Raw genomic sequence first — 16,804 nt, forward strand, 5'->3', positions numbered from 1 at the left:
TCGTAGAAAATAGCCAAAAGTTGTCCGAGTTTCTCGAATCACCCTGTATATCAGATGCGTTTCTCTGACGCGGTGTGATAACCAATCCACTCCACAGCTCTAGAGAAATGAAAAGTGAGCAAACCTGTCTGAAAGGGCAACCAGTAATTAAACGTCATTCGCACGCCTACTAGGGGCACGCGGTTGTTTTCATTGCTTTCGCTCTTTATCAGCCCTGGTTTAAACTCGTTCATCTCGTTCGCTGACTGCGCGAGACTACGATGTATATAAACGTGTCTCTGTCGAATCTTGATCCTATTCGAAACCACTTTAAGTATGCGAAAATTAATTTAAAAATAAAGCTTTTCATTGTTCTAGTCAACAATGTCATCAGACAATTGGTTTAACGAATACCTAGACACCTAAAAATTAGCATGATGTTCTTAGAGATCTTATTTAATCATTAAATCAAACGTAACTTTTAATCGAATTAAAGGTTAAACTTTAATTTGAGACACCACAAATTATGATCTTTTTTTCAACATTTAGGAGTTTCTGATGCCCAAATTACGAAAAATGTAAATTAAAATGTTAGGAATCCAACAGTTAAAAAGACACGCTTGCGTAAATTTGAGCATTTTTGCCATATTTGCTTTTACCGTGGTGGATAATTGGGTCGGTAATGCCTCTCTGTTGTAAACAGACGATCACGGATGACGTGAACGTTTGTTATGAACGCTTACAACGGGTGTGTACTTTCAGAATTATTATAATACGTAATATTTTATTACAGAGGTATGTAAAAACTATACCACTGGAATTATTTTAGCCGAATCTTTTGTAAATAATCTCAATTAGGTTTTGTTACGAAATCATGTACTTACTCCTGTGTCCTTTGTCTAAAGCTGGATCTCTTCTCAGCTTTATCCTCCTTTTTGCGTTAACCCACGGCGCTGTAACAAGAAATTCAGGAGAAGTGTAAGTACTTCTTTTTCATTTTTTAAATTTCCTTTCAGACAAACAAACTTAACGTTTTCAATTAGCTCCCGGTAAAATTTTGTTCTATTTTTTTCAGCTTTGAGGGTAGATCCTGGTTTTTCACGAAGAAAAAGTTTGTGAGGTACGTTTCGATAGCTTTCGCGGATTTTAGATACTTTTCATTCAAACTGTTCTGGAATGACCGGAAAAAAGATGAAAATCTGAAGGGGCCAAGTCCGGAGGAATACGGTGGGTGTTGCAAAACTTCTCATTGGAACTCCTGCACTTTTTTCAGCGTCCGTTGAACGACGTGTGGCCTACCTAATCGAAAGGCCATAATCTTCCATCGCGGCAATGCTGGGCGACACTTTTTCGGAACGTAACAACGAAAGCAAACAAATTTATTGTCCAAGGAAAATAAGATAGCAACATTATTTATACAAAATCGCGAACGATAATGATCATTTTAATATTAAAAATTTTCTAACGACATAAAATACAATTCCCTACAATTAATTCATTATTATAAAAATACTCAAAATACACCGATGCTTATTTTTAAGCAAGACTTGCTTTTCATACTTGCAAACCTTTCAATTGATTTATTAATATTATTACTATTGTAACTATTAATTTTTTTTTAGTTCTTCCACATCAGTGTAAACATCTTTCGGGGCTACGAAGATGTTTTCCGTTTAATATCAGTCCAGTAAAATAGTAACAAAAGTGGAATGTTTGGAGGGTGAAAAAAAGATTCTGCCAGCTTTCATTTCTGTAATGTAAACGCGTGACTTTTGCTCGATGTACCGTGAAGACGATTTCGTTTATACCCTCAATTCCATTCTCAATCGATGTTCATTCTGGCAGAAAGCGAACCGACATCTCCTAGTTTTTTTTAGCTAACCCCCAATTTTTTCGAAGACCGCGAAAAATGACAAAAATAGCTATCCGTTTAGCAAAGCGATAAATTTATAACCCAATAATGCAAGAATTGATTACAAATCATTTTATTCATTGTTCCTTGTTAACGTCAATTTTTATTTTTGAAACTAAACGTCCCAGGTTAGAACAAGGGGTGAAAACAAAATTCTCAGACCTCTATTGGAGAACTCTTTATTTCTTAACCGACTTCGAAAAGAAGGAGGTTACTCGATTCGACGTGTATATTTTTTTTTTTTTTTTTTAAGGTATGTTGAGAATAATGATACGCCATTGCAAAATCAACGACTATTAAACTGCCGTAAGCTACCTGGGATACATGTATGTACACGATGGTATCTTCATGTCCGAGACTAAAATAGAAGTTTCTCCGATGCTATATCAGAAAAGCTTCTCATACAATATTTATGACAACCTTTTCAGGAATCTACCTGCGGACTGATCAAATTTCATATCCTGCCAGATCCACCAGAAATTGCGTCGAAAGATCAGGTTTACCTTCCGAGAGGTACTTTCTTTTCACTCTCAGGTTTACCGTTACGGATAAATCCCTTCGCGTATAGATTTTTGTTCTATCGAGGAACACAACCCTGAAAGAATTTTTACGAGCCGGAACGTAGCGTTCGTTCCGTTCGCAATATTTCCCATAGAATCTCTCGTATTGGGGATAACAGATCATTTTAGATGTCTTTTCGGAATTATCGTCAAGGTATACCGCCTGTTATGGACACAGACTCCCAGCAATTTTATCAGAAACTGAAAGGAAAGTAGACAAGTGGTTTTCAACGATGTCACGAAGAACACAATTTCGATTCTGTAGAAACGTATAATAACAGTGGTTTACAAAATGGAAAAATATTTCTGTACACTCAATGCCGCTATATATTTCCTGTGTATTTTGGCCCAGTAAACTGGAAAATCATATCGAGAAAATTTGTTATGAATAGGTCTTTCACGTATGAAATTTGGAATTTTTGTTTAGTTTTTTTTTTATTTAAGAAAGAAAAAATACACACAAACACTTCCGGGCGAATAACATTATATTTCAGAGTTCTGTCCCGATCCAGAAGAAGGACGAAAGTTGCTTACGAAAGGATACTTCACATCGTCTAATATTTGTTATCGTGACAAAACTATTTAAAATAACATATGTCATCTGCAACTTCTTTTTAAAATATCTCGAGACCATCGACATTCAACATTTCCGCAAATCCGTGTGCTTCGTGCAATCTGAGGTGGAATTTAGAGCAGCGTTTCCTACACTTGTCTTCGTTGCTTCGTTTATTCTTCGAGCTATTTAAGCTGCACGAGGGTGTGACGTTAAGGGATTCGTCGCAATTAAACGGTTTCCGTGAATAGCGTTCGCAAAGCCGACAGGACTGGTTCTCGTTACAAGGAACGAGCTTAACAGGTTATTCGCCGCTTTTCATTGCGCATTAACAGACGAGGACGTCGTTACAGAGTTGACCCCCTGGAGCAGAGGTATCCACAACATTTGCCGACGGAATGGAATAGCCGATTCCCGATTAAAAGAATTTAATCGCCGATGCAAACGAGTATCTTCATCGTTAATAGATTTTATATCGTTGTATGCTTTTCTTTCGTTTTCTAAAAAAAAAAAAAAATGGAAAACTGGCTTTGGAAATGAATAATAAAAGATTCGGGATACAGGGTTATTTAATTTTCCAACAAAATAGGCATGTTATCGAATCATTAGCAATGCAATATTTAAGAGTAGGCTTACTATGTATTCTTGAATAATTAAAAATCTTTCCTTAGCGTGCCGAAACAGATATCTGCATTTTTATAAAGAAATGTAAATAGTATGTTTTATAAAGTATTGTAAAGAGATGCAATTAGACAAAGTACACAAAGCGACGATAAAAGGTTTTCAAGATTATTTCATAAAGTTTGAATTATATTTCTGACGCAATTTTCTGGCGAATGAATATTTTTGTATGCGTTATTCCAAGTTTCAGGTTACAGAAATCATTAAGGAATGCAAGAATGATGTCCGAAAAATCAAACGTATCATTTTACACTTTTGAAGAATATTCGCACTTAATTTTATTAAATAGAAAATTTCAAGTTTTGCAGCTTTTAACTGAAACTGAAGCGGATTAATAGTAAAGGATACAATAAAATTTATATAACAATCAATAAAAGTCAGTTTGGTACCATAATACTGTTACATTTAACAATCTCCAATAAAATCAATAATGATGAAATATTAGCCCAGTAATTCGAGTTACGCTAACAATATTATACAGGAATATCCTCGAATATCCTCAAACCGCCGAGATATTGTTAACCGAAGATATTGTTATCGGACGAATCGCCTCGGGCATAGAAAACAATGAAAGTTTCGTAAAACAACTACCGTCTTGTCGAGAAATGGGGGATTTTAATGAAAGAATATTTCAGAAGATACTTACACATATCATTGTCTGCGTGGTGAATAACGATTTTGATGCTCTCTCCATCCACGAGACTTCCCTGTCGTGCCAGTTCGCGATCTTCGGCTGCAACTCTGTTTACGACCGATGGAGCTACCTTTGCTGCTCCTGGAACTGCGGATGTCAACGCCTTTATGGTGTTTATATCCGGTCTGAAATACAAGGTAGAGAAAAAGAGAAAAATGAAGTATCCGAAGTACTGAATAATAGTTCATATAAGAGCTTCTTTGCAAATACGCATTTAAGAAAAATAGAATTTATATAGTACATGGATTTTTATGATAATTCCGAATCCATACAATTAAATAAAAGTATCCATCCGTCTCATACATATGTATTATATATATATATATATGAATAATACCAATAAATACCAATATCCTAAATAATATCAACGAACAGAAATATAACTGGAACAAACGCGTAAATACGAAAACCTAATATTCTCTAAAAGCTTCATGAAAACGGTATTTATTGCTTTCACTTTACAATTTGTTCTATGGTTAATCTCAAAATTAAAAGGCAAACAAACCACATTGTTTCGACCAGTACTCTATGTTCCCCGTTAATTAATACCGAAGTATCGTGACAACAACGTACAGAGACACAATGCAAACAAATTACACGTTGCATGTTTACGCTATTATAGCTACGGGACGTAAATTAAATTCGCTTGCGACATCTCTTGCAATGACATTTGTACAAGTGTCATTAACGAGTACATCGCAACGTTTCACTACACCTCAGTCCTGATAGATTTAAAACTTGCGTCACGACAGTGTTAGTTGATCACCGCACTAATATTTCCATTCTGTAAAGATGCAAATCTAATCAGACGTTAAAGGGGTTCCTACTTTGTTTCGATGTTGATACGATAGAAGTGCATAAGTACAATGGTTACGTGGTTCCACGCTCGGGCGAGTTTAAACAAGATTAAATTTCTTCCCGTATGTAAAATGGAACACAAGTACGATAGAAGTACGTAAGTATGTAGTTTTAGCTTCCCTCGTCAGAAGTGCAACACAATCAGCGTAACAACAGCCCACATTTAGGTAATTCTTACCCTCCCCTTCGCAATCCTAATTACTCTAGTTCTTGACTCGAGTATCTGAAACGACTGCCTGATTTAGAATGCTCTTGCTGTGGTCGAGAACATCGAGTGGCTTAAGAAGGTACGTTCTCGAAAAGCGCTGAAGTCGTAAAAGACGGAATTTCGCAAGGTTTCTGCTCGACCTGCTAGCTTTCAGCAATCGATGCATCCCATTTGAATACATCCGAATTAAAAAGCAAGCGACGGTACTTGAGCGTTGACGCTAAAAACGTACAGAAAGCTTAAACGCCAACGGTTTTCTCTGCGTTGAAAAACGAAACAATAATTTCATACCAGTCTGTATCGAAACAGAATGAGTAATCGGTATGCGAACTCCATTACGTGAACTAATTGGGCGATAATAGTGTCGAGATAAGTGAATATTCATATAATAGAAGAACCATAGTGTTGTTGGCATTTAATATTACTTGATACTTGAGACAACGTAAAATAAAACGAATACAACGTGTTTGTAGAAAACATCATATTTAAAGAAGAAAAATAAGAAAGAAACGATACTGTTCGATCTTTCTTCTTTTTAACGAAATTAAAGAAACGAAGTTGGCGGATACCAAGCTTTTGTTCGATACAATAAGTTCTGTATTATTATATCCTTTTGAAGGCCTCGAAGGACTTTTTTTAAATCGCCGTTCACGCAAACGAAGGTATGGATTGTTTATGGTACTACGTTTGTATGAAGTTAAGATTCAAGACTGTAGAGAAATTGATCTGCAACCCGATACTAAAGGATTACCAACGATGAAAATTCTAGATCGAATTCGTATCAACTTTCTAAAGATCAAGTTCGTCTTCGACTTCAACGGGGCTGTATTAAATTTCAATTTCGCTAACGTAGCGAAAACCGCGGAGTAATTTCACTCGAGATTAATAAGACCGTTGTCGGAAACGCGTGGATGAGAATCCGCGGATATTTAGACGGTTGTACGAAGCAGCGGTGACGCATACATCGTGGAAACGGGGCTACCACAGACGAAAGACGTGTTCGCAAGGGCTTGCGTGCATAGGTGTGGCATTAATTATTTCTCTAGTGGCGGGAACGTCGTGTTTGCAATCTACTCCACTTTTTGCTGGTTGCGCGGCCAAGCACATCCTTAGAAGGGAAGAAAAGAGCGGAACACATTGAAAGAGTGAACAGCCAAGGCAGCGGAAATGCTCGCAATTTAGCGTTCACGACACGATTCCGGAGAATTACACCTCTTTTTTTTAACACCTTAATGTTTCTTCGCGTGTTAGATCTTACTTTCGTTTCTCAGAAACAATTATCACCTCGACTCGTGTATACTATGCGAATAGTATAATCAATTATTTACCGTGAAATATAAATTTAGTTACTTCTTAGGAATTAGGACGTTAATTAGTCCTTATTATTACTCAATCGAGACTTTACTAACCCCTTTGCGGTCGTATTAAATGTTAGACACGGGTGTCGTACTGGTCGGAATGAATTTCCGAAGTACAGTGATACATAATATGCAAGATTGTGGACGACAAACAAGATTCATTAACTCTTTTGTGAACTTTAAATATATGTTTACACAATAACGTGTTTTAATATCATGTTTAGATGAAAAATTATATTCTGTAATTGTTAATTGTGTGGTATCTTTCAGTAACTTTCTTTTTCCAATTTCGGAGTACTATTTTTGAAATATCTTAAGGATGTATGACTGAGATCACTCGGATACAAATGTACATGAAACTTTAATTAATCGAGTATTTGTATAATTACGACATTTAAATGAACAAATTACAATCATGTAGGATAATAATGATACCGACCCATTAAAATTAAAATATATCACATCGAGTGTAATTCTAGATATCCGTGAGTACTGTATGGTCTCAAAGGCAATAAATATACTTTTTAAACACCAAGAATAATATACTTCGTCTAGAAAAATCTTACCAACATTTTATACTTTTCGGAAAATATAATACAATGCTTACAACTGAGAGCCTCTTCGTCTGGTGCGTCGTTCCTCTTCAGGAGCCAAAACTGGTGGTTGAGCCACGGTCACCGGTACAGGCGTCGGTTCCAGATTCATCAAGGATTCATCTTCGGCTCCGACTTCGTACGGCATCACTGGCTTTGTTGCACGGAACGATGATCTCCGACTGGTCGGTCTTTCCTCTGGTTTCCTGTTGCCTGAAAAAAAGAAAATTTCGTTCACGTAAACAGGTGCTCTACGCAATTATTCATGAATAAAATAATAGCAAAAAGTAGTGGAGAGATTTATGGGGATTAGTAGCCACGAAAATAAAAGTACCGTGCGTGATATTATTCTTTTGTTAAGATATCGAATAAACTCGCGACTTCTTGGGTAAATCAACCCTTTACAGACGGCTCACCTTTCCCGCGAATGAAACAATTTCATCTCGATAAAGTTATACTAAAAATAATCCTGTGAATATCATTCTACAATTGGAACTCTGTAAACAGTCCTAATCCATCCATCCTTTAAGGGTATAATTTCGGTCAATATTCATAAAAATATCACTTTGAAATCAACGAAATCAAACTTCCAAGGAACACATATAACTATTACACACCGAGCATCGAAAAGTATTATCGTATTTTTTTTATATCCACTGATATTCACGTTTAAAGGGTGAAAACTACCCTCGATGGTGCGAATGAAATGTTTAAGTTTAATCTTTAGGTTCAGGGACGTTTCTTCTCGGCACACACACATTTTCACCCGTACAGCCGCTTTCTTTGCGGGGATCACCGTCATAAAGTCTACAATGACGGTCGGCTATTATTGTGGTTGTCCATTGTGTCTACTAGCGTGCGGATCACCCTGTAGAATCAGGAAAATTCCTCCATTTGAACGTAACATATGTACACCGATTTCGTACGATTCGGTTCTCATTACTGCAAATGCACAAAATCACCTCGGAAGGAATCCTTTTCTAAACGTGTTTGGATTGTCGCGCGTCTGGCATGCACATTACCAGCTGCATAATAACCGAAACGCGATTAGGAATGGACCACCTCTCCCACCGCTGTTTACGTGCAACTATAGTAGTACGGACAAAGTCGTTTGAACCGAATGTACACGTAGATCCATGGACGTAGTCACTGTGGCAAATAGTTACGGCAGTAATCTAAATTCCATTGGAGGGTCTAACGCTTCATTTCGGTGCCAAGTGCGTAAGTGCAAGCACCACTGGTACACAGCTTCTGAACGTAAATTGAATGTTTGCTTAAATTAAACATGTCGTTACTCCTCTATGTACGAACGGTGTCTCCGTTTATAGATAAAGGAAACGTGTGTTCTTAGTAATGATCGCTGCTTTCTATGATTTCGTGAAACTATGAAATTCAAGATGAAGAAAAATCATTTACCTTATTAGTATTACTATGTATTTGTTTACATCGATACTTTTTATATTAATTAGATGAATATATATATATATATATATATATATATATATATATATATACACAAAATCATTAATAATATTATATATTATATTATATTATATTATATATATATATATATACAAAATCATTAATTATATTATATATTATATTATATTATATTATATATATTCGAATGTGCCTGCTAGATTAGAAACTACTATCTGTTTAGACTTGTACCCGTATTTGTATTTAGCTTATTCGATACAAACTTAGAAACGCTTTCGACCCTCTTTATTGGATGCTCTTCAGCTAAATTATTAATAGCTAACAGTTAAACTAAACAATATACATACATGCGATTACAATTAAAAATAATTCTATCTTTTTTCTCATGTATATGTAGAAATGCAACCTTGCTTTTCTCTATTCAATATAATCATTGCCTATCGATGTTTTAGATACTCAGTTGACGAGGGCCAACAGAGAGGGTTGAAAGTGTTTCTATCTACGCCAACAACATGTTTATATTAGAAAACGTTATAAAGTTACGAATGTGCGACATGATACAGCAAAGGATTAAAACAGAAAGTTTCCAAACATGACGTATCGCATATCACGTATCGTGCGACGAATTAACGAAATGTAATTACGGTGTTTTCCCAAAGTAAGAATTTTAATATACGAAGGGCTACGCGTAGAAATGTATTAAAACGACATTGATAACGTTACAAAATATTCCAACCAACGAGGATTAAAGTTTGAGTTAGAGATCCAACCAAAATTAAACGAAGTTAGGCCCGGATTGTCGTATGGATACATACGAGAGTAACCAGAAACTGTAGTTGCTGAAGGAAGCTAAACACGATTACATGACCGCAGGACTTTCGTTGAGCCGTAAGGGCTGCAAAAGGCACGAGGGAGATAATCCAGTGTACGTCCTTTTGAAACTCTCCTATGGTTAACTATTACGGTCCAAGCATAACACGATCATGCATTTGCCAGGAGCAGCTAATACTGCTCTCAGGTATAACTTTAAATTAAGTGAAAATTGTGACTTACAGAAGTTAACGATTTCGCGTAATAGAAAGTGTCACTCGAGTCAAACAACCTAGTAAACAACTGTTTGATGAAATCCGAAACAAGATTATCGCTTGTATCTATTTGAATATCACGTACATTTTCTAGAGAACAAACATTAATCTTTGTTTGGGAAAAAATCCTTTTAATTTGTATCCTTCCCAAACGAACGAGATTTAAAATTGTAACTCAAATTGTAATAATTACAAATCATGGGACTCGAATCCAAGACACGAAACGTTGGAAAGAATTACATTTACACCGAAAGTAATGAATAATAGCTCTTGCAATTCCGTAATTCTAATTTTATTATATTCGAATCTTTCTTCAACCAGTAACGAACGAGAATTTGCCTCTCTTTTATTCGTTGTTAGAGATGTATTTCTAGACCAGAACTTTGCCCATCGCCGATAGAACGCATCGGATTCGATAATTAGTGGTTTTATCTGTTGTGCCATGAAAACAAAGACGTCGACCATGGCCGACTTAGATTCTAGGGCACTCCATAAATATAACGAAGAAGTTGTTCTACCTTGGGCCGAGATCGATGCTCTCTGCTGGGCAGCCGCGATGACACTTGAGGTTGCATAAAAGTCATAAGCTGATGCTCGTCGCGGCAGATTCGTCGGAGGCCTCAGGCAAGGCTCCTGATGCTCGTGGTGTCCGGCAACCCCGGACATCGCGATCATGTTCTTCATCTCGTCGTCGTACGACCTTTGCCTAGTCATGCGAGATTTAACGCGAACAGTACTGGCTCGGCGAGCTCGGCTACGACGTTCCTCTTCCTCGTCCACTTCGATGGGATCTGTTGACATTACGACCAAAGGAATTTACTTTAAGCCGCTTGCAATAACGAGTCTTTCTTTGTTGCAACGACTACCAAGGAGGCGGACGGGAGAGGAGGAGGGGTGTCTTTGTGTCCACCTAATGAAAGCCTATAATATATATGATATAATAATAATACAATAACTTTACAAAAATTTTATATATTTAAAGGAACGCTCTTTCTTTTGTACAGTTCTACATTTTTACATTACTTTGAACAAACTAAGTCTCGGTAATCTTTTCTTGTTTCTATTTTCAAATTACACTTTCTCAGAAAGTTACGAATACACGTACGAGTCAGAATAGTTGGTTCAGAGATTATAATTTCCATAGCCAAAGGTAAATACAATTCGATGTTTCGAAGTGCTCTGATTAGCTTCGTTCTTTGCGTGTCGTAATGATCAACTCTAATATCAACAATAAATTCACGTAAAAGCTCCGTACTGGTTTACCATGGTACTAATTTTCGTACTTTTTAGTCGGTATAAAGTAAAATAAATAGGGTAAGAGGGAAAAGGAATTTCAAAGAAGGTAATATAAAACGCATTATTTATGCTTTCAGTTTATCCTTTCGGGAAAAATAGATTTTTTTAAAATGTTACTGTGCCATGTCCTCTTAATGCTTTCTGACACGATGGAATGACACTATATTCACTGCCACAGAAAGTAAGAATCACCGTCGCAGAGAGACCACGCAAAGTAGCAGTAAATCAGAAATAATAATCCTTCTCACACCGATCCGCTAAGAAGTTTCCTTCGGGAAGGAGGAAACTGTGGCCGTAACGATAACATAACTTTCATGCAGTGGAAAACAAAGAATTATAAATCGCGAACAAGTATCCTTACCTACGATGGAAGAAGGTTCGACGCCAACCCTCTGGGGACTGGTACCTCTTCCCCTATCGACCTGATGGCGATCCGGTGACGTTGCCCTAGACTTGCTCTTGCGATCCAAATCCCTTTCCCACCTGAGGTCTTCGCGGCGTTCCCCTGCAACCTTTCGAAACTATAACATTACGACACATATATTAGAGCCTCCCATGGAACAACACCATTGCGTGATGGAAGTATGAAGGAGTTGGCGTGACAATGCTCACATCGGGGTGAAAACTGTACACTCACACATCAAGCTTTGGATCGAAGGGAAATTGTCTGATACGTCTGGAAAACAATGAATGATAAGCAGTAACAGTGACAGCTAGACAGTTTTCTTTCAATTAATAATATTTCTCGACACACACTTCGAACCTTATCTAGTTTGTTACAGAAAACAGGTGAAGAGAGAAATGTTTATTGCAGATACCTGGGATATATGTACAATCTATACTAATATCTATACTAATAATGTTACGAAGAAGTCAAGTTTGTTTGTTTGTACGCAGGAGATAATCTCCGGAACTACCGAATCGATTTTAAAAACTTATTCTCAAGCGTATTTCTCAATTTCTCGATAAAGAATCGCTCGATTATAATGTAAGGCGTAATTAAAATCGCAATGCTTGACATCCATCAGCAAAGACTAAAAAAAAAGCTAGAATGAGAATTTCTGGGTGACTTAACGAATTCGATAATTCCATGCACGACTTATTTCATTAACGAGAGAGAGTCTTTGATTTATCGTAACGAATCTGAACCTTAAACTTTTAAATCAATTGCATCTCGCAAACGAAAGAAAAGGAAATATTAGTGGCAGACAAGGTAGCAGATTATTCCGTAACATTTCACCTAATTATAAAATCTTTTCATTATTACAAAAGGGTTGGTTCGTTGCGTGAAATAGCAACTTCAGAAGTGGAACGTTTAAGAAAAGTTTTCGTTTCTGTAGGTATAATGTGTTCTCTTCTTCTTGAGAAAAGATGACGCTGCTCCGATAGCGAAATGGTTTCAGTTGAATTTCAAATTTATTCCTGAAACCTAACGAAGGTCATTAATGTGAAACTCAATTATACAATTTTATATCGCATTGAAAACGTTGAGAAGGGGTATTCATACAAAAATAATTTACTAGTATCATTATAGATACGATATCGAAAATTTACACTTCTGTAGAACTTTTTATACCGCGCCTAATTCTATAAAAACCCATTTCATAACAGGTGTTCCTTCATTTTGAAACAAAGCCTAACTAGACCTACCTAGACTTAAATGTATAAAAATTAATTTTATAACACATTTTACCTCATTCTGAAACTAATCCATGTGATGAGATAATCAACAAAGGGAATCGGGATATCATTATTTTATTTATTCCACACGTTGAAACTGTATTAAACGGAACTTCGACCTGATAGGTTCATTATGAAATAAATAACGGTGGGTATAGATTTTCCGATACATTTATCTTGTCTGAAAATTTCATTTAAAAATGACAGAAATAATTTTTTCTTTCAAATTAAATTTTACGTCGTTAAATCCAGCGTTGAGAATTTCATAAAAATATCAATTTTTAGATTTGATCTAAAAAAAAGTAGCGATGGTTACGTTTTGAGTGATTAATCTCGCTCGAACTGCGTAATAAGTATCCATAATTTAAATTTACTTTTCCGTTGCCGAAAGTACTACGTTAATTTACTACCGTTGTATAATCGACAAACTTCTAACGTGGTACGAATTCAATGAAACAGGATAAATATTGATTTTCGCTGCGGGTTAATACAAACACCGTTAGCGACGCACATTTCAATTAATTATGGATTAATTTACTACCGTTGTATAATCGACAAACTTCTAACGTGGTACGAATTCAATGAAACAGAATAAATATTGATTTTCGCTGCTGGTTAATACAAACACCGTTAGCGAGGCACATTTCAATTAATTATGGATTATGACTCTTTAAAGTTTGAAAAGAAATGGAAGAGAGAAATAAAAATAGCTTACAGACAAAAGTGACATATTTTGTTCATTATATATAATGTTATAAACACAGAAATTGCAACGAGATTAATGTTAAAGGCAGTTTAAAATTTGTATTTAATAAACAAATGAGTGAGCGAGTTTACATTTATCAAATTCATAATATTTAATATCTGTTATTATTTATTGCAATTAAACTCACTGTTACTAGTATCTTTGGTAATTGTAGTTTACACAAATAAAATATATTTTATTCAAAGTGATGCTGGCATTAATTCGTGTTAACATGAGTATCTGTTTTGTTGACTTCAGACGTTCATTCGTACGTTAAAATTTAAATACAAATTATTTCTTTATTAGTCAATATATCTATGATAAACTTCAGCAAACTAATTATTTATCGAGTCAATCGTTCTCGAAACAAAAATTATTGGATATAGTTAGAATTTTCACGCGGCCAAAATTGTTTCTTTCTTCTAAATTCTTTCTCTTTAATCGATGAAAATGCCCTAGAAATGAAAAAATAACCTCAAAGAAATTGGAAATTTTCATATTATCGCGAATCCCTTCGAAATCGTAAAAAATCTTTCGTTTCATAAAATTCTTTACTATCGCGAGGATATAGAGAACAATGAAACTTCGAATGAAACTTTCTTTCAGTGCCTTCAGTAGTTTTGCAGATATTAAAAATAACACGAATACTCACGATTCCTTTGAGTGGGTGTTTTCACCCTTAGGACCGTTTTATTCCCGAAAAAAATAAATTGCGTTATTAGCATCACTTGAGCTACAATTCCGCAAAGTTTCGCATTCTTTTGAACTTCCGAGTTGCCAGACTTCCCTTGTTAGTCTTATAAAAAACTGATAGTGCGCAACAGCTTTCTTCTTGGTACTCATTTTCTTCTTTCATAACTTTAAGTTTCATTTTGTTCTTGTTATGGTGGGTATTGATTGTTGCTATTACCGTTTTAATGGTTCTTCTGGAAGGTATTTAATATATGAGAAGAAGGTATGAAAAATGATTTGTTTCCTTTATAAATGTATAATATATACGTGCATAGGCAATTTAATAAACATTGTCATATAGAGTTGTACATGTATAGTTTACTGCCTTAGCATAATATTTCTTTTAACGAAAGAAAGATAAGAACAAAATATTGCTTCGGTAAAATAATATATACGTATATCGTTAAGCTACGCTATACAAAATGTGTATGTACGTAGAAATATTAAATCCGATGCAATTATTCCTTCGTACAAAAGAATTAATCTAAATACTTATATGGATGTTGATCGCACTACCGGAAATACCTAAAAAATGATGGCATAACTTAACGAGTAGATCCTGTATATTTCTCTCATCCTTATACCGTTTAATTTTCGAAAACAAACATTTAGTAAAAAATTGTCGAACTACGCTGCAATACAAATAAAACATTGATCATATTCGATCATTGAAGTGGGGAAAAAAAAACCACGTGCGTTGAGATGTTAATATAATAAAGTAACGCACTACAGCCCCGCATCGCATCGGTACAGGTTGTTGTCAACAGACGTCAGTCATTGTTGGGAATGGAAAATCACCGACATTCCCGTGTTGAAATTGAAAGGGCTCGACGGAACAGGACGTCCGCGGAGATGTAAATGCAGCAAATCCGTTTTTCCCGACGACGCCGAACGTCGATGTCGCTGCGTCAGAACGAAACGCACGGCCATTTAACGATTTCGAAGGAAATTCGTTATTTACGGCAAACAGACGTGTCTGCGCGTGACACGATCCGATTCGCGAAAGGGAATTATTGTTTTCTTCCTCCCTGTTAATTGGCTTTGGCATTTGTCCTAGCCTGTGCTCGATCGATAAGCGAATTTCGGGGCGAGTGCCTCGAGCGTGCAAACGGGCTGATCCAATTGAAGGTGTAATCGGGGAAATTGCGTCAGATTTTAACGGAATCGGGGGATCTAATTTTGAGATTCCCATCGCTAATTGCACCCGTTCGAGCCCCCGCTTTAGACCCGATAAATTTGTCGCGAGGTATTATCGCGGTGTTCGGCTGCAATTCACGTGCACGCATCGCGAGCATCGACAATGACAGCTACGAGTGCGGGTATCGATCGAACGTGCATTTTTTTATTCGCAGCTCCGAGTGATCACTTTCTGCTCATACCGTGAGTGCCTCGGAATTAATCGTCCAGAATCAATATTAGCGGAAACGGAAAAAGACGTTTACTTATACGGAGTGTGTCAACTGAACGAGGCCACCTAAATATCTCCCATGTGTTTTTGATATACGAACATTGTTTATGACACGATTTTCGTCATTTTGAAATGATGAGCAATGTTGTGGAAGAAATCTTTTTTCTCCAACTTTATTTTTCCGCATCTTTTTAAAGCCTTTGCCTTTCTTTTCTAACTAGAAAAACATATATTCTTTGGTATCGTATCACTGAAAACTGAGATCGTGTTTTCTATTTGGGTGGTCGACGAACTGCTACGAGATGTCAGAATAGTTGCGACTCTGTTTTCCCAAAGACGTGTCTTTCGAGTTCATCCTTTCCTTCCTCGGTTCCCTATTCCCTCTTCGAATATTCCACGTGTGCATTTCGTTGCGTAAACAAAATGATCCAACGAAAATGGAACATGTTTATTATAAAGGATACAGTGAATTCTTTACGCGAAAAATGAGGATTTATTGTAAACAAAATACTGTGGAAATAATTTTTTGTTTAAATATCAGCTTATAGGGTACTAGTTTCGTAAATAGAAATTAAAATGTTAGAATTTCATTGCAAGAATTGAATTTCAAGGAAAAAGGTCTTCTAAACTACAGTTGCATCCAAAAGTTTCCGGTGAAAAATAATTTTTGAATTAAATTACGTATAGTTATGTATATAGCTCTTTACTATGATATATTTGTATTTCTACTTCACACCTATTATACATAATTTAATTCCAAAATTATTTTTCACCGGAAACTTTTGCATGCAACTGTATAAATAGAAAAATGTTCCGTTTTATGATTCCGTGTAAGCTGATATTTTCTTTAAATTCGCGTCTCTAGCCCTCTTAGAATTTCCAGAAAAAATTGTCCCGCGTTCAAAGGGTTAAACGGAAAACGAATTTATAAGAATTGGGCGCAACAGAAAAGAATAGGAAACAAGTACGTATATCGTTTAACTTTTTCTGTTACACGAGTTGAAACGGATCCTTCGTTGTTG

At 36.0% G+C, this 16,804-nt stretch overlaps 1 protein-coding gene across 7 annotated transcripts in view; it reads right to left on the reverse strand.

Moving 5' to 3' along the window:
* The window catches only part of LOC128891134 (regulating synaptic membrane exocytosis protein 1), a 145,866-nt gene that overhangs the window by 58,007 nt on the left and 71,055 nt on the right, over positions 1-16,804 (reverse strand). For 6 of the 7 annotated variants that reach the window (XR_008460764.1, XM_054150367.1, XM_054150369.1 and 3 more), the window contains exons 7-11: positions 11,579-11,738; positions 10,440-10,712; positions 7,411-7,609; positions 4,332-4,504; positions 864-932 (exon numbers count right to left, since the gene is read on the reverse strand). Coding sequence is in view for 6 of the 7 variants with exons in the window: in XM_054150367.1 (XP_054006342.1) it covers positions 864-932; positions 4,332-4,504; positions 7,411-7,609; positions 10,440-10,712; positions 11,579-11,738 (874 nt within the window). In the remaining variant the exon portion in view is untranslated. The remainder of the gene's footprint in view (positions 1-863; positions 933-4,331; positions 4,505-7,410; positions 7,610-10,439; positions 10,713-11,578; positions 11,739-16,804) is intronic. The other variant, XM_054150368.1, reaches the window with a different exon arrangement.

This window comes from Hylaeus anthracinus, unplaced genomic scaffold (assembly GCF_026225885.1).
Source record: "Hylaeus anthracinus isolate JK02 unplaced genomic scaffold, UHH_iyHylAnth1.0_haploid 12001, whole genome shotgun sequence".
Lineage (NCBI taxonomy): Eukaryota > Metazoa > Arthropoda > Insecta > Hymenoptera > Colletidae > Hylaeus > Hylaeus anthracinus.